At 34.9% G+C, this 19,672-nt stretch overlaps 1 protein-coding gene across 2 annotated transcripts in view; it reads right to left on the bottom strand.

The window, feature by feature from the left end:
- Positions 1-19,672, bottom strand: part of atp10a (ATPase phospholipid transporting 10A) — a 106,824-nt gene that overhangs the window by 71,361 nt on the left and 15,791 nt on the right. For both annotated transcript variants that reach the window (XR_015493949.1, XM_087257641.1), the window contains exons 2-3: positions 8,660-8,864; positions 4,260-4,345 (exon numbers count right to left, since the gene is read on the bottom strand). Coding sequence is in view for 1 of the 2 variants with exons in the window: in XM_087257641.1 (XP_087113767.1) it covers positions 4,260-4,345; positions 8,660-8,864 (291 nt within the window). In the remaining variant the exon portion in view is untranslated. The remainder of the gene's footprint in view (positions 1-4,259; positions 4,346-8,659; positions 8,865-19,672) is intronic.

Genomic DNA, 19,672 nt, shown 5'->3' with positions numbered 1-19,672 from the left:
AAGTCTAAACAGCAGATTAACAGGTCTTTTTAAGAAGTGAACATAGAATGAACACTGGGATTTACTCTATAAAACAGGTGGATTTTAAAGTGATTTAAAGAACATTTTAATAGGATTTTAAACTATCACATAAATAATGTATTTATACAGACAGAATGGTAATAGTAACTCAGTGTGAAAACTTTCAAGGTCAAAAAAGCTATAAGGTTTTAGCTATAAGCTATAAGGTTTTAGAATGTAATAGTAAACATTTCTATAAATATTCACTATGCCATGGCAATTGACCAGCGTCAATGGAAACAGGGTTAATGCAATAAAGTTCATAACATGCAAAAAAATTCTACATACAATTGAAAGAGTGAAATGATCAACTGATCTTTCAGTTTTTGTACATCTTTGAGTTATTATTTGATTTATTGAATGGGCTGCAGGATATTGGAAAAATTGGATATTGCATTACATTTACATTTAGTCATTTAGCAGACGCTTTTATCCAAAGCAACTTACAAATGAGGACAAGGAAGCAATTTTCACAACTAAGAGCAACAATGAATAAGTGCTATAGGCAAGTTTCAGGTCTGTAAAGTCTAAGAAGGGAAGTATTAGTATTTTTTATTTTTTATTTGGTACAGTTAGTGTGATATTCAGAGAGGCAATCGCAGATTAGGAAGTGTAGTGGAGAGTAAATAGTTGAGTTTTTAGTCGTTTCTTGAAAGTAGCGAGTGACTCTGCTGTTCTGATGCAGTTAGGGAGTTCATTCCACCAACTGGGCAGATTGAGCATGAGCGTTCGCGAAAGTGATTTCTTCCCTCTTTGGGATGGAACCACGAGGCGACGTTCATTCACAGAACGCAAGTTTCTGGAGGGCACATAGATCTGCAGAAGCGAGAGCAGATAAGAAGGAGCAAGGCCAGAAGTCACTTTGTAGGCAAACATCAGAGCTTTGAATTTGATGCGAGCAGCAACTGGCAGCCAGTGCAAACGGACTAGCAGTGGAGTGACATGTGCTCGTTTAGGTTCATTGAAGACCACTCGTGCTGCTGCGTTCTGGAGCAGTTGAAGAGGCTTGATAGAGTTAGCTGGAAGCCCTGCTAGTAGAGAGTTGCAGTAATCCAGTTTGGAGAGAACAAGAGCTTGATCAAGGAGTTGAGCTGCATGTTCAGATAAGAAGGGTCGGATCTTTCTGATGTTATAGAGTGCGAATCTGCACGATCGAGCAGTTCTAGAAATGTGGTCAGAGAAGTTAAGTTGGTCATCAATCGTTACTCCAAGGCTTTTTACCATTTTGGATGCAGTAATGGTTGCCCCATCCATCTGGATTGAAAAGTTATGGTGTAGAGTCGAGTTGGCAGAAACTACAAGCATTTCCGTTTTTGCGAGGTTCAGCTGAAGATGATGATCTTTCATCCAGTGTGAAATATCCAACAGGCAGGCAGAGATGCGAGCTGGAACCGAGGGATCATCAGGATGAAAAGAGAGGTATAGCTGGGTATCATCAGCATAGCAGTGGTAGGAGAATCCATGTCTCTGGATGACTGGTCCTAGAGATGATGTGCAGATGGAGAAGAGAAGTGGCCCAAGAACAGAGCCTTGAGGTACCCCAGTGTTTGGATGCTGTAGGTTGGACACCTCTCCCCTCCAAGAAACCCTGAATGACCTGTCAGAGAGGTAAGATCTGAACCATTGTATAACAGTGCCCGCAACGCCCAGTGACTCGAGCGTAGATAGCAGGATCTGGTGGTTGACAGTGTCAAAAGCAGCTGACAAGTCCAGCAAAATGAGGACTGATGATTTAGAGTCTGCTTTAGCCAGTCTGAGATCCTCCACGACCGAGAGCAGGGCAGTCTCAGTTGAGTGGCCTTTCTTAAAGCCGGATTGCTTGTTGTCCATGAGATTGTTTTGAGTAAGAAAGTCCAGGACTTGATTGAACACTACTTTCTCCAGAATCTTGGCCATGAATGGAAGCATTATTTAAGTGTTCTGCGATACAGATTGTAATATAAATACATTTTTGAAAGATATTTTGAATAAGACTATTTGACGGTTTTCTGAGCAGTCTAACAGTTTTCAGGTCCATAAATAGAATGATCACGATGCAAAAAAAAAAAAATGCTTTTCTTATTGGTCTTCTAGCCCAAATATCTAAAAATAATTGTTAGATCAAGTAATATTGTAAATATAGTAAATATTGTTTTGTTTTAAAAGCCAAATGAAATTAGGTTTTTTTCTTATCCTTTCTTACTTATCAGCCAGTGGGGTAAGTTAAATAATTTTAATTTTGCTTTGAAATGTAGATATTTGGACTAGAAATAAAGACAAAAATTCTAAGTAAGAGTTATTTTTGTTGTTGCTGTATAGATTGTTTAAATTCCATATAAACACGGTGATTAATTACAATTTTGTAGCTCATGCTCAACTAAAATCCAGACTTAACATTGCATATCTTTGAGATGTGCCTATTGCAGATGTGCACATTGCGATATCGAAGTTGAAACGATGTATTGTGCAGCCATAGTATAGAAGAATAGTGCCTTATAAAAAGAGAGAGAAAAAAATAACCTGAGACAATAGAAAAGGAGGATAAGACTGTGTAATATGGAAGAAAGATGCAATGAGTGATATATAGGGCCACACAGAATCTGCAGACATTTTTTGCCATTTCTGTGCAGAACTTTGTAAAAAAAAAAAAAAAAAAAAAAAAACTTGCGGAAAGATTTTGGGGGGGTATCGAAACTAAAAACTTAATATATAAAGTAAAACAACTATTCTTTTTGAGTTTGAATTGAATTTTAGCAAAATTATCATATTTGGTACACCACCAGCAAAACATGTGAGCCATGAAGAAATGTTTGTACAACAAAACACAGGTGGTATAAAACTGACAATAATCAAATGACCCTGGAATATTTACAAAAATAGAACTTTAGTAAAAAATACAGCACTTATGGACATATATCTTAATGTTTAAATCAGCCACATAATCAAAACGCATGTGTGTTATTCTCGACCGTACACTGAGAGAAACTGAAAGTAACCAATCTGAATGCAGTACTTTAAATGTCCACTATGTGGCGGGTCAAGTGGCTACATGCAACTGCACAACAATGAGAGTGGCTCAAAAGTATATGTTTTGGCAGGCCGAATCGCATTATATTTTTGACATTGGTTGAAGGCCAGAGGGAGGAGCAGGGCAGGCCATAAATGGCCCACAGACCGGCAGTTTGAGACCCCTGCTTTGAATTCTCTTGATATGCTTATATAGTACCATTTTGATAAAAATCTCGAATGACTCATGATCTGAATTATGGCTCCTGGTCAACTATAATCCCAATTCAACATTGCAGATCCTGCGATGTGACTATTGTGGATACACACATTATGAAATTGATGATAAAACGATATATTGTGCAGCCCTAATCAAGACCACTGCGACATTCACATTTGCGATTATTTTAATGTATTGCATATAGGTCTAAATAGAAGTGAGAGGATATTGAAATAACTAAAGAAATTTGTTGTAATATTCGGAAAAATGTCAATAATAGCAATTGGCATCAATTATTGCTACAATCAATAAACAACGATCATTTAAATAATGAGGGTCAAAAACGACACCTATTAAGGTAGAACCATCCTTAGAACATTTTTCTTTTTAAATCTGATATACTATTCACATGCTTTAACAACAGTGTGGCAGTATTATTAACGGACTCCTTCCATCAGCAAACCTAATCTTCGGCTTTAGTAAAGACTTTATGACCAATGCCTCTAATCCTCCAACAGGGAATGCTGATGGTGAATACTGTAGAATAATTAGGTAGAATAACAGGGTTCAAAAAGTCATCAAAATAATGCTGGAGTAAGAGAAACCCACACCGCACACCATTACAACTATATTAAACTAGACTATGTGGGTCACAGACTAACCATTCATCCGGTTATTTGAATCTCGGCAGCTAATGGAATTTTAATAACTGCTGGCAAAACAAAACAGTGGAAAGAACTGCTTTGTGTAGTTGTTTTATAGAACAGAAAATCACTGAATATAATGGACCACAAATTTCCAGATGGGATATCGCATTAGCTATTAGATATTCACGCATTGTTAGGGTCAAACTAATTCATAATTCACAAACGCAAGAACGTGTACATGGATTTGACATTTATATGACATTAAGCCTGAAATGCAACTTCCATTCAAATAAATAAGCTGGGCCATAAATGAAGCAATATTAGCTCTTAAAAAGCATTATACTTACATGTATCCTCGGAATCTGTTGAGGTCATTGTTGGGCTTCTCACATTCAATAACGCTGTTGTATTTTAATGGGTCAAACTCACAGTCCTGAAAATGAAAATATAAAAATAAAAATGAGGAATCTGAAATCTCTCAAGCCAGAATGATAAAACAGTGAAGCAACACGCAAGACTTTTTTCCCCAGAATTCATTTCTTAATTTATTAAATTAAATTGATAGTATGTGAATGGCTTAAACAAGATCTTTGACTTTTTAGCTGATGAACAATTTCGAATGCATTGGAAAGCTTTTATTTCAGTTTTGTGAGCATTTGAGTTTTCTACAATCTCTGTAAGAGGCTATGCAATGGTGCTTGCCTGAATTTTTATATAAAATATACGTATTGTTTTCAGTATTCATAAAATGATTTGCTTGTGTTGAAAAGAAATGAATGGACATTAATATACAGTTAGCATGTCCTAAAACAGGGGTTCTGCACGTTTCATCAAGTCAAATTCAAGACTTTAAGACCCTTTTAAGACCTTCATAAATAAAATTTTGGACTTATAGAGCTAAACACTAAGGTTTTTTTTTTCAAATGGCTCGACTGTTGTTGTTTTTTGCTTGCCACAACAGCAAAAATAATCTAATTTTGTTATTTCTTAGCCATCTATTTTGTTGTGTCAAAACAAGAAAACTCTAGTTGTATATACTTTTATTACAACATAATGTTTCTCTTAATGACAAGTTTAACATTGTTAAAATATATTTCTTTTGGACACAATTGCATGTATTTAACATGATGCTTTTCTGGTATAAAACCTTGCCTATTCCATGTCCATTTATAAATATTATGTCCACTCCCCCTTACTTCTGTAAATATTTGTTTGTATAAATGGATGATCATGTAAAGGGAAATATTGCTTTGTTATTATCATGAGGAACTGTGTTAACTGTTTTTTAGTTTTGTTTCCCTGAAATAAATTTAGAGAATTTGCTGTAAAAAATATCTAATAAAGTTAGCACGGTTTAATAAAAAAAAATTTGTCTGTTTAAATTTATATATATATATATATATATATATATATATATATATATATATATATATATATATATATATATATATATATATATATATATGTCATAATGTGCTGCGATTCGCGGATTGGCTCCACGTCACACACGTACAAGCATGCACGTTTTGTGTAAACAACCTCATGCTCCCAATCTAAAATAAGATCTGTCAAGTGTCTGTAATGAGTGGAAGTAGGATGCGGCTCCTTTAGGAGAGTGTGTGTGTGTCTGTGTGTGCGCGTGTGTATACTATGAACTATCTGTAACACGAGAAGTGCATGTGCGCGGGAGCAATGTTTATTTTTCTTTTCCTCTCATGCTCTGATTTAGTTATTTTCTGTGGTGACGCTGCTGACAGAATAAAGCACAAGATGTGGTATGAGACCTGCGTGAGCCTTGATTGATTTTTTTTGCTGCCACACACCAGTATAGGGGAGCTCTGCTCTTATTTTTTTTAATCAACGTGTTACACGACGTCTTTCACACATATCCGGAATATGCCTGTGTAGGGTTGCTCAATTTTGGGAAAAATCATAATCACGATTGTTTTGGTCATAATTGTAATCACGATTATTCAAAACCATTATTAGTTGAAGCCAAAATTATTAGCGCTCCAGAGAATTTTTTTTTAAATAAATATTTCCCAAATGATGTTTAACAGAGCAAGGACTTTTAACAGTATTTCCTCTAATATTTTTTCTTTTAGAGAAAGGCTTTTTTATTTTTATTTTGGCTAGAATAAAAACAAGTTTAAATATTTTGAAACCCATTTTAAAGTCTATAATATTAGCCCCCTTAAGAAATATTTTTTTTGATTGTCTGCAGAAGAAACTACTGTTATACAATGACCTGCCTAATTATCCTAATTAAGGCTTTAAATCGCTCTTTGAATCTGAATGCATGTATTATGAAAAATATCTAGTCAAATATTATGTACTGTCAACATGACAAAGATAAAATAAATCAGTTATTAGAAATGAGTTATTAAAACTATTATGTTCAGAAATCTTCTTTCCATTAAACAGACATTGGGGGAAAAGTGTTGCTAATATTTAGGAGGGCTAATAATTCTGGCTTCAACTTTATATATACAGTTATTTTCCACCCTGCATAGGAAAGAGAAATAAATACAATAGAATAAAAATATTAAACAAACTGTGCTTTAAGCATCTTCACTGTAAGAAAAACACTTTAGCTACAAAAGTCCTTCAGTCAAGAGCAGAGAGGCATGTTCTCCATTTGTTGTTTGATTAATAATCATAAAAACAGGCCGCAGAAGGATTATCGCGCGCTGTCTCTTTAATGGTTTCTCTTTCGTGTGTCTTTTGATTCTCAACTCGTTTGTTTATTACAGAAATGAGGGTTAATATGAATAATCACTAAACACCGCGTTTTGACACCTATTTGACCATCAAAGCGCTCACATTAAGATGACTTTAGATGTGTGCGGACTCCTCGTCTCAGTGTGTGAGTGAGACCGAATGCTGACTGCATGCTTTTGTTTTTTGTGAGCACGGCACACAGAATCATGCGGTCTTTCGTGCTTTTAAGAGCAACAAGTGTACAACTGGAAAGGGGGTGGTAAATGTTGCAATAATCGTTTATCTCGATTAATGGTTTTTCATAATCGTTAGAAGCCGAAATCGAAATCGGATTTTCGATTAATTGCACAGCCCTATGCCTTTGTAAGTAACATGAATCGTTTACATATCTTTTGCAACTTTATTATCTGAGATGTAAAACTCATGGAAAAGCTGCCTATATAGAGAGGCTGCACGCGCCTGTGAAGTGTGTTTGTGTGTGTGTGTGTGTTTATAGCAGTTTGACTGATAAATATGGATTTGTAGCTAAATCGTGGCGAACAGCATTTCCCGTTGTTTACATCTTTGCTACAGCATACCCTTAGGGCAAGACACTGTACATGTCATGATCAATTTTAACGAATAAAACACTTGCAGGTCGTGGCTCAGAGTTCACATTGTCTCCTTGTAACTTAGCTGCTCCATCTTTAAGGGGATTTTAGCCGAATCCAGCACTGAACTGGGAGACATTCTGGAAGCTGTTTTGTCAAATCATGCTTGCGATGTATTTTATAATTCTCTGGAACATAATTAATATTGAACTGTAAGCACTTCGGTGTTTGGACCGTGTCATTTGGAAGCCCAAATACAGAAACAGACGAAGCTCTGTGGACATAGCAGGATGGCATTTTCTCCCTCTGCTGTAACGTTACAGTGCCTCTGGCCACAGCCCTTAGCTGCGCAGAGTGTGTGCGCGGTAAACAAACTTTTGTAATCTCACAAAGGCCGGAAGTATTTTTTGTAGTCCCCAAAATTCGTTCATTGTTGGCTTTGCTTAGCTAACTCTGTAAAAATCAAGGTCTCCCTATGCATTGAACTTAGAGCATTTTACATTCAAAGATGTTGTTTATATTTACACAGCTACATTACATATCAACTAAAGTTTAAAATATGATATCATAGTGGACCACCCCTTTAAGACCTACAACACAATATTTCAATGAATTTAAGACTTTTTAAGGCCTAAAACTTTGCTTTAGAAATTTAAGACATTTTAAGACTTTAAGACCTCGCGGACACCCTGTAAAATATTTTCTGTCCAATTTGTTGTGATACTTTCATGAGAAACTCAAAGTGTGATTGCGTTATTAATCTAAATAAAATTATTCAAGTCCTAAATATATCCTAAATATACCTATAAATATTTAATACAAAATTTAAAAGTGTTATAATAGTTCACTTAATTGTGAATATAATAATTCAAGTGTTGCTTGAATTCCAGATTTTTTTTCGTCTGCCCAGAATGTTCTTTTTAATAGATTCTGGTAAACCATGAAAGCATGTTACTGGTAATATTTTTACTAGAAGAAAAAAATCTAAAGGATGTGACTTCTACAACATTTAGAATAAATACCATCTATAATCACAAGGGTTTCTGTATTATACATATAGCCTTATAGTGTTTTAGTGAATAATAGATGGCCCAATCAAAAATAAAGTCATTATTATTCATTATACTGCAAAACTTCCAACGGTTGTTTACACAAATTTGTTATGTTACATGACTGCAGCAACTCTTTGCAACTCCTTTTTGGGTGAACTTTACCATATGGTTTCGGTCATGACTGTTTTCAGACCGCCTTTACTAGAGGGAAATGAATATTTGCCTTTGACTGCTGGTGTGAAATGGCTAATGTAATCTTGGTGGGCAAGTGCTGACCAGCTGAATACACGCAGTAACTGTTCTGGACACCAGGATGCTTCTATTAGGGACTTTACTCTACTTATAGGATTCAAAATCAAACACTCTGCAGTCCTTAGCACTTACCAGGTCGATGAAGCTGCGCACCACCTGCCTCTGCTTGAGGTTAGTTTCTCCGTCCAGCGTGGCTGTCTCAATGTGACATAGACGGTCCGGGTCACTGGTACTGAGCAGAAGAACGTCCGCCGGCAGAATCTCATTGCACCGTAGCCGAATAAAGTCTCCAACCCGCAGCTCCTTCCAGTATTTCTCCACATACCGTTTTTCACTCCTACAAATGGAACAAGGCAGAATTGTAAATGTAATTTGTAGCAATTAAAAAGGTGTTATTACTTCACCTACAGATTCTAGAGGCATAAATGCCTTTCAATATATAATACACTCAAAAAAAATGTGTTGGCTTGATTTCAATTTATTTTAACAGGTTCCTCATAACTGAGCAAGGCTGCATCTAAGTAAAAATGCTTGTTATTTCAGTAAACTTCAGCTAATAAAGTTGATGCAAGTTTGATCGGATGAGTCAATTTAACATTCTTAATTTAGCTTGAATGTATCACGTTAGTAATTTACCACACTTATTTTTGATTTCCTTTTGAACCAACAAGATTATTCACTTTAAATGATCTTGTAAATATTACTTGAACACTGTTTACTTTTCTTCTATCAATCCATCCTTATCCAGGGTTTCTGCGGGTTTTAAAAAGTCGAAAAAATCTAAATTTTAGGCCTTAAAAGTCTTATTCGCTGTTCTAGGTCTTAATTATTTTTGCACATCTTGCAGATCTTATTTTTCCAATGTCTGTGACGCTACATGTAATGCTAATTTAAATTCTTTTTTGTTATGTTGCCTGGTTTTCTTGGTGTTGTAGTTCTTTATTTCACTAGTCCAATTGTAATTTGCGATATTACAACTACAAATAAGACGAACATGCAATAGCCAATCAGCCTTTTGTTATTGAACTCAGTGCCCGCAGCGAATGTGTCCATGTGTTTTCATAGGGAGAACCAGATGACCAATATTTCTTGGCTAGAAATTGCAACAGCCATGGGAAAGGAGGAAAGTTTTTGTAAAAGTTTGAAAAAACGTGAGGGATAAGTTTGTTAAAACAAAAAAGAGGCCATGCAAAAGTGGAGACCCAGATGGTTTTAATATTACAGAATATGTTTTTTCACCCTTCATAGGTTTTACACTCTCACATCTATTACAATTTTTAATTTAAAACAATTTACAAGTTACAAACTAAAATTAGGTAACAAATTATCACCCTTTCAGTTTACAATATACTGATGCCAAATGGTCAGGAATGTTGGATCATTATTTAGCTTTTTAGCTTAAAAGTAGAGGACAGAAACTAGCCAGACAGTAATGTGTGAATTGCTGAGTGGGCAAAATAAAAAGTAGTAAGTATTTTTTAGTGAGTCTACTTTTTATTTTATTTTTTTTAATCTTGCCATAATAAAGAATATAATTGTAGAGCAACTCATGTTCTGTTGCCATTAATATTTATCTTTAATAAGTAGAACTGTTCGAGATATAAACAAAAAGTGAGTGATGCATCAAAGTTTGATTTAAAAAATCTTGAATGATTATAAAAATCTTTATAATCATTACAATAAATTATATATATATATATATATATATATATATATATATATATATATATAGTCTGACACAAACCATTTTTTTTGCAGTCTATTTTGTAGGGGTGTCAAAATGAATTGTTTCTTTGGTGCACCGCAATGCAGACGCGGACAATTCGGTATCGGTTCAGCATTAATCATAACCGGTTATTACTGACGTCATTTACCTCATATGCGCTCTGTCGCGAGGGTCGAGTATTTACACCGCTCTAACTACTTAAAACTCATAAACTGTGCACAATTTCACTGTGTGTGTTTGCTGGATCAGTCTTTCACTGATATTTACAGCAAAAGCCCCTATTTCACTGAGATCGAGAGAGTGAAAGTACTCTATTTCTCTCTCTCTCTCTCTCTATCTCTCTCTCTCTCACACACACGCACACGCACGCACGCACGCACGCACGCACGCACGCACGCACGCACAGGCCCATTTGACCTGCTTGCGTGACTTTTCTCCTCCTCTCGGCTGTTTTACAGCATTACTTCTGGATACAGAAATGAGCCCGTGTCTGCAGAATTTTTTTTCCACCGTGTCTATCATGGATCATCTGTGATCGCCGCCGCTGCCTGCCGCTTGTCAATATCACTCATCTGTGAAGAGCGCAGCGCACAAGAGCCAATCGCAACCGTTTTTGTTGAGGGTGTGACCAATCAAAGGGGTGTAAGAGAACTAGACAAGGATCAGAAAGTGAGCTGGATATTTATATTTGTTTATAATATTTGCTAAATGCTCTTTTTGTTTAAAGGTACAGTTTATATATCTGATTGTTTGTATTAAATGACAAAATTGTATTACAAATAGTGTATAAACATAAATATATTCATACATTTTAATACAAGATCTGCTGCTGTGTAGAAAATATAAAACTGTGTAGGAAAAGCCCTGTCAATGCACCGTGATGCACCAAAATATCGAATTGAACCTAATCGATGGCATGATAATCGTAACCGAACCGTGAGACAAGTGTAGGTTCACAGCTCTACTATTTTGACTAAGCTACCTTTCATTAGGCTAAAAATGTATAATGTTTAAAAGAAATGAAAAATAAGTAAAATAACTAAGCATACATTTTTTTGAAAAAACGCAAAAATAAGCTAAATCAAATAACACAAAATGAAATCAGATTAAAATTAAAATAATGAAATAAAAAATGTAAATAAAGTAAAAATTATACATGCGCAAGACATTTCATTCTTTGGAACTATTGGGATGAAAAAACTGTAAATAAAGAAAAAAAAATGTAAAAAAAAATGTAAATAAAGTAAAAATTATACATGCGCACGACATTTCATTCTTTGGATCTATTGGGATGAAAAAACAAAACCAAATTCTGATCGTATGGTGCCTCAAAACAGACAAACTAAAATTTGAGAATTTAAAGTTTGAAGTTTTCGAAAAAGACTTAGCAAGCATGGCTAACTACCAGCTAACAAAATCTGCTGAAATTCCATAAAGCCTGACATTGAGATAATGACACAAAATAAAGTTTAAAAACTTTGATATTTTATGACTTTATCATGACAAAAACCTTTCTTTGTTTCCCCACATGAGAGCTGTTGATTTTCAAAACAAATATTCACATTAAAAGCAGTGTGTTTAATCATTACAATTTGCTTCATCCACTATAACCTTATTCAGACATTTGTCTCTGATGCGTCTCTTGTTTTCTGCATCAGCAGTGAATGCATCCATAAACACTAAAATCTCCACAAGGGACTGAACAACAAACAAACCACATCTGTTCCCCGTTCAAAACTGGGAAGTTAGTGTTCATGGTGCCAGCCTGACATGATGGGCAACAACGCCTATTTCAAGAGGACAAAAATAATATTACAGGGCTTCAGTAAACATGGCTGCAGGGACTCTGGCTCTTTAAGTGCTGCTACTAAACAAACCTTCTTTCTGTTCCTTTTCCCGCCTTTCCACTCATAAGAGCACTACTCATTACTGCCACACCAGAACGTAAAGTGACCTCTTACACAAACCTGGCTTCAAGAGTTGTGTACCAAGCAGAGGAAAAGCTAATTTTTTTGTGTTTTAAGAGGAAAGAAGGAGTCAATAGATGAGTTGGCAAAAGAGGAAAGGTGAAAAATGGCCGCCAAGAGGCTTACTTAAGCCTTCTGAGGAAGTCGAGTAAATGACACAATAAATACAGCCAAAAATCACTGACATTTTACCTGTTAGTTCTGTTTGCAAGGTCACAAAATGACAAACTTCACATTCAGATCAACTCTGAACTACGTTTAACTGTAGTACTGATTACAGGCCCACAACTTTGAGGGTCAGTAATGTCAGACAACATCCAGCTGCAAGTACATAAACATGAGAGGAAGCAGAAACAGTCTGGGGTGGTCATGAGGATGTTACATTGATAATGCAAGTCATAATCTTGCTTGTTCTGTGACTAATTCTGGTCACTGTAAAGCTTTAGAAGTTAGAATTTAAAAGAGAGATTTGTAAACATTCGTATCTGGGAGAATGAGTCAGAAAGAGAAAACTGAGTTTACACAACTCACCAGTTAGTTTATGGCAACATCTTGGTAACCTGATTTTGTAGGGACAGTTTCACTAAAATGTCATCATTTAACTCAACTTCCACTTGAGTTTCTTTCTTCTATTAAACATAAAAGACGGCATTTTGTATAATGTTGGATAGTCACTGACTTCCATAGATTCCATAGATTTGTTTTTAAACAGGAAAAAAGTTGTAATTTTTTACCCAGACATTTAAAAAGAACTTATTTCAGAGCAGTAACCACAATACTGTGAAACTGTGATATTTTTATCCAAGGTTATCATACCATCAGAATCTTATACCGGCCCGTGCCTAGGCAATTTTCTTTTTTGGGTGAACCATCCTTTTACATTCTTAATTAACTGGCCACAAATGATCACATTTATTACACTTTATTGTTCACATGCTTTCAAATAGCATGCATTAAAACAAGACTTTTATGACCATGTGTTCAGATTTTATAACTCAACACAACTTTTAAAAAAAGAGCTCAATGCGAAGCTTCAGTGCTGAAATGTTAAACTAACTAGATTAAAGACCTATCTTTTTAGTAAAGCATACACTTAATGCATCACATAGTGGTATGATGCATGAATGTACTCCACGCATCTCGTTTATATACACAATGAACAGCAGCTACGCTAATTATTCTCTTTATTTTCTATCTCCACCTGGGGATACTCATCCCGAGGCCCCCCGAGACTATGCAGCGCCACTGATGTGATCCAAGACCAGTGACGAGATGATCCCAAGGTCTCCATAATCCTGGAAATGGTCGTGCCCAACTGAGCCTGGTTTCTCTCTAGGTTTTTCAATTCTTCACTTTCGCCAATTGGTGAATTTTTTTCCTTGCCACTGTCGCCACTGGCTTGCATGGTTCGGGACCTGTAGAGCTGTGCATAGATGAATTTGCTCTTCAGTGTTTGGACTCTAAGTATTGAATATTAAACCACACTAAAAATAAGCTAAACTGAACTCAATTTAAACTCTGAAAACTGAACTGACACTGTTTCAATTTACCTTAATCTTCTATGTGAAGCTGCTTTGACACAATGTACTGTACATTGTAAAAGCGCTATAGAAATAAATGTGAATTGAATTGAATTGAAAATAAAAATGTACAAACCCATGTTGCAAAGGCCAGCAGGAAAGCAAGTGAAGAGGTCATAGTGTTTATGTGTTAGTTAGAAGTGCCAAACTGCAGTCAAAGTCCACAAATTAATAATTTGGCAAATTATTCTATTACTGATGTCCATGTAAACCCAGTCACTGCTTTTCTCCCCTGTGTCTGTGTGTTTGTTTTGCCTCTGTAAAAATCAGCGCGTGCCCAAACGGAAACTCCCAATTTTATGCAAATTTTTACACCTTCTCTCTTTCCCTCCCGACACTTCAACTTAAACAGAGCTGGACACACCGACTTTCCTGACTTTTTCCAAACTAGAGGTGTGAAAACACACAGGGGGGTTTTATGGCCCTTTAACAACTTATTAGTTTTATGCTCAATCCACTTAAATTTGTAAAATAAACACGTAAACAAGTTAACATAATCGCTGTGCAACAGTTAACCCAGCCTTTACAGTCCATTAGAAAGACAGCAAGCAAGCAATATATTGCACATTATTATAATTTTTATAGAACCATTTGATATTTTAATATTTTACGGTTAAAGTAAAAATAATGCAATCAAAAGGTGCACAAGTTTTTTTTTTTTGTGTTACATTTTTTGAAAAAAGTTACCAAGGTTATTACCAAGGTTGCATTTATTTAACCAAAAATACAGTATTTTACAATAAAAGAAGAGTAACTTGAAATATTACTCAAAGTTTCTAAAGCAAAAATTGCGTTTAATATGGTGTTTTTGTTCTTGCATGGGCAGCAGAAATGATTACTTTTTTGGTTCAAAATGGCTCACAAAACAATCAATCATCTCCAACATATACAACCACAGGTATAGACAACATGGAAATGCATCTGCCATAAACAGTGATCAATCAACAGACACCATTTCTAGTAAGCATGGATTATAATAAAATACCTTCTTCGTTCCCCACCTTCCCACTGAAATCAATACGAGGCATCTCAACAATCAATAATGGTCATCTAAATAAACGGTTTCAATAAATATCAATGATCCATAATTTTAAAAACCATCCTGTACTCACAAATTAATCAATAGTAATAATGCAAGTCCATAAAATGTGTTTGTAAATAATTCACCATACAAATGAGGCACAAATGTAATATGCAGACTGGGTGTGTTTCCTTAAGCAGTTTTCTTGGCATAACCTCACTGGAAGATAATCACCAACTGCTCTAAATTTAAATGTCAGGCTCTATGCGGAGTGCAGTCATGTGTCACAACAACAAAACCCCCACCAGGGGCCAGTCATTGTTTTTATTTCACCTTAGAAGGTTGAGCTCATAATCTAAAACGCCTTTATCTAAGATAATAAAAATAACGAAACAAACTAAATTAAACTTGACTGGTCATTGTCTATGTTTTTTTAAATATAATTTTTTTCTAAATATCCAATAATTACAAAAACTGTTTTAAGCAACAATAAGCACTGCAATATGAGAGAGTAGAGCAGCACACAAAGATTATGAAGATTATATAATGACATTAAAAGAACGGTGTAATTTTGGGAACAGACACTTTCAGGCACTGGTCTACAAAGAAAAGGCCACTAGAACTGAACTTTAAGGTCATTTCCTCTAGCAACACAATGTGGAAACTGTCCACCAACAAGACTTCCGAGAGCAAACAAGAAGCTCAGCAGAATAAAGGCTTTTCTGGGTGTATCGGTCAATAGAAAGCAAAGGTTGTTCCCTGAAAGCGAAATCGGGTTGTGGTTGATAGTCAACTATGAAACTCCTGCTGATCTAAACTGTCCTGTAAGGGCCAATAACAGCCATAGCTGAGGATTAAGTATCAAAAGGAAAAAAATAAATCAACAGACCACCCAAATCAAGCCTTCAAACCACTGATGGAAAGCATGCATGGAAAAATTGAGCATGAAAGAGAAAATAAAGGAAAATTGAGATTGCTGAAATGTTACAAACTGTAATATAATAACGATCATCAGACATTGTTCTTTTTTATTCAGTGTGTTTTCATCATAATAACAAACCAAATTAAAGTTTTATATTTCAGGTTTTCATTATCTCATACTTATGGATTTAAGTCCTTGATCAATTGCAAAACTGCAAACATCACAAAGCATCATTTATCCTGCTAGAGCTTAGTCAGCACATACGTGGACAGCACATTTCAGCTCTTAAGTGGCCATTTAAAATACTTTGAATGTTTTATATTTTGTTACAGACATACAGTGTCTGTCATAGAGCAACTGTTTTATGAAATGTCCCACACACTATTTTTAAAAATCGTTTTTACTCTGATAGTCAAAGCATGTTAAAAAAAAAAAATTATATATGTTATATGCGTTATATGCATATATGTTATATGCGCAGTAGGTAGTGCTGTTGCCTCACAGCAAGAAAATCGCTTGTTCAAGCCTTGGCTGGGACAGTTGGCGTTTCTGTGTGGAGTTTACATGTTCTCCATGCATGCTCGCGTGGGTTTCCTCCGGGTGCTCCGGTTTCACCCACAGTCCAAAAACAAACAGTGCTGCTTAATTAACCTCATACTTCAGTTTCTCATCAAATCTTGACCAATCAAATGCTCTCTAGTATCTGACATGCCATGCCCTCTTTAAGACTTCTCATATGATTGCAGAGCTGTGATTTTTTTTTTTTTTAAATTAAAGGGGAGGAGCTACTCAATGTCGCACCCTCTCAAGTTTTTTGTTGAGATTAGTTCAAATGTCAAATAAAAAAATGTTTAAAAGCACTTCACGGGACCATTAATAACCATGAAAGATACAAAATTTTAAACAACAAAGGTCTGCATGAGAGATTTCAAAGTATCTAAAGTGAATCAAAGCCAGAGCCAGAATTACTATCTCCTCCTGCAAAAGCTCAAAATTCCATGAATACCTGCCTCATGTCCTTTCCCAATTCTCGCTGAAGAAAAAACAAACGTTGACATCAAAATCCCCCAGGAAACCATGTCACACTGTAAACAGATTTTCATAAAAACAGTGTGATGTTTTTGTTGTAAGCATTTGAAAAGAGCAGCAAGAAACACAATAGAAAGTCTTTTGATCCCGTTGCTGCCCGTCCAACACAGGAAAGGAGGGGACGCACTCGCTTTCTAGACATTTCTATTGTTTTTCTGATCCCTCTGTCTCTCTTGAAAAATTACTCGCATTATTTTACGAGTTGCACTTGAAAGCGCTCTAAAACACACAATAGGCTTTGTCAAACTACCAGAGAGGCAGGTTATGAAGGTTTTTAGCAATTTTCCTGAATCAAAAGATTTGCTAATTGCTCGTTGCTAGCGAGTAGAAACAAAAATCACTGCATTTTAGATCATGCATGCATGCATGGATGGGCTAATATTTTTTAAAAGCTTGTTCTGATGATGTTTTTCGTTACTTAAACCCCTCTTGCAAGATAACCCATTGCTGATAATTATTTCTAAATGATCAATATGAAAAAGTTAATTTTATATTATCAGATAGGAATTTATTAATAAAGTTTATTATGTTTCAAACTTCATTAAATATAAACAAAAAAATGAATAAAAATCAATAATAGAAATGTGCACATCTGCAAAATTAGCATTGCATAATGTGCGATGTTGAGCTGGAATTATAGTCTGGGTCCAAAAGCCACAGTTTAGTATACACAAAATTTGTGGAATCACTGTACAGTTTAACCAAATGGAGTTAAAGTTTTTTATTTGCATGTTCTAGGAGGGATTAAATCAAGAAATTATAACATTTGTAACTAGAATAAAGATACATTTTAATTAATTGTAAAAACTAGGCAATGTTATTTTAAATTTCATTTAATCTCTGCACTTGAATCCTGTTCGACTTCCCAGAAAACCACACAGCACAGTTTATTTCACTTTTATCTTTGCTCTTTAGTATTTATCTATGTTTATAGTAGTTTATTATATTTAATGCATGATCTACTCCCTTACAAAAACTCCCTAATTAATCTAAAAATACAGCTATTCAAGCCATCTGCTGAAATTCAATAAATATCGTAATTTATAAATCGCAGAAAAACTAAATATTGCAATGGCAGATTTTTCCAATATCCTGCATCCCTAATTCAAGTTAGTTGCTAAATAAAGCTGTTGTTAAAATGAAATATAAACTTTGAAGGAACACAAGTAATACAAAATTCTATTACAAAAGTGATTACAATTACTAAAATTTTAACTAAAATTATTTGGAGAACCATACATGCAAGTAAATTCCAATTATGATCACAAGTTTAAAATTGAGGGCTCAAAAAATAGGGACTACCCGATGGCCCGGGGCCAGCACGCAAGATGGTCAGGACAGTACACTGTAAAAAGTGCTACACTCACAAAGTTGGTTCTATCTACTTTAAATAATTGCAATCTAGTTAATTTTATTTGTTTTATACCAAAAAAATAAAATTTGCTTCCTCTTTACTTAAAATATATCAGTTTTTATATAACTGTATATTTTGAATAAAACTAATGCAATTTATTTGAGTAGATTTTTGTACGTGGTTATTGTGTAGAATAAATGTTATAAAAGTGAGTTGACACAGACAATTTATTAGAGCAGCTGTCGATGTGGGCAGGTGTTCATAAAACGTGATTTTAATAGTTTGGCGTGACTCCTTTTTCATTGCCCGGGATTTAGCAGGCAGACGCAGCTTCTGCAATGGTCGACATTAACTGCTCCCAGCAGCGGATCTGATTAACACGGTAAGTTGCAAATTTAGCCGAATGATAATTGTAAAGTCATGCAAAACTGCTGTCTTCGCTAGGCAGGTGAGGTTTTAGCTTTGTAAATTGTACTGTAGCCTCAGGTATGTTAACAGTTAGACTGCTCTCACATGGAAAGCTAAGTTGGCTAACGCTAACCAACGCTAGTTTATGCTAACGATTAAAAGTGATATTATTGAGAAAAAATAGTGAAAGTAGTTTTAAAAACTTAGTATGTATAACTAACGTTGCAGAACCGATTAACAAGGTCACTGGAGGGCGGTCGGGGTGTGGGGGTTCAGTTTGTTAGCGCTAACTTAGCTAACGTTAAAGTTAGCTCACCTAAGTTATAGCAGCACATTAAGGATGGATATTAAATGCAGAAACGTATGCAACAGTTAAGTAGTTTGTGTTTAACGTAAGAGAAAGTATAACTTAAAGTTTGTGTTTTAGAGATTTAGTCCATAAGTTTTTTTTAATGCTGCATAGTGAATAAATTACAGATTTACAATTTATTTTAACTTAAATTACATTTACTACTGATGTTTACAGAACCATTTAAATTGTATGCACCTCATTCTAAAATGTATGTTCTTGGTCTTTAGATACCAAAGTGCAAAATACAACTACAGCTATAATTATTTGCAGGCAAGTAAAACATTGGTAAAATTGCAAACAATAGTGGGCTCTATAGAATTAACTTACATTTGATATCTGAAGATTTTTTTTATGTGTGCAACAGTAAAAACAGTATAAAAATATCCTAATGCAGTTTCTTATTATCTGTCAGTCTTTCAATAAAGCTAACTGATAACACTGAATCACTTAACTGTCATTTGCCATTGACATTAAATTTGAAGAAAAAGTCAATTAAATGTAGCTTTAGCAAAAATTTAATGTAAACCTTAATGTAATGTGTAAAATGGCAATGTATTTATTTATTTATTTAATAAAATTTGTATTATGACGTGCAAAGTTTGGTGCAAAATGAAGATGACAATTAAATTATAGAATTTGTATTCTATAATTTTCATGTAGCCATTTTCAAACAGTTTTAATATCTAAATTAAATACACATTCTTATGCTTTATAAGTTGCCAAAAT

Source organism: Danio rerio, chromosome 6 (assembly GCF_052040795.2).
Source record: "Danio rerio strain M-AB ecotype USA chromosome 6, GRCz13ab, whole genome shotgun sequence".
NCBI classification, from domain to species: Eukaryota; Metazoa; Chordata; class Actinopteri; order Cypriniformes; family Danionidae; genus Danio; species Danio rerio.
This window is presented reverse-complemented; position numbering and strand designations above follow the sequence as displayed.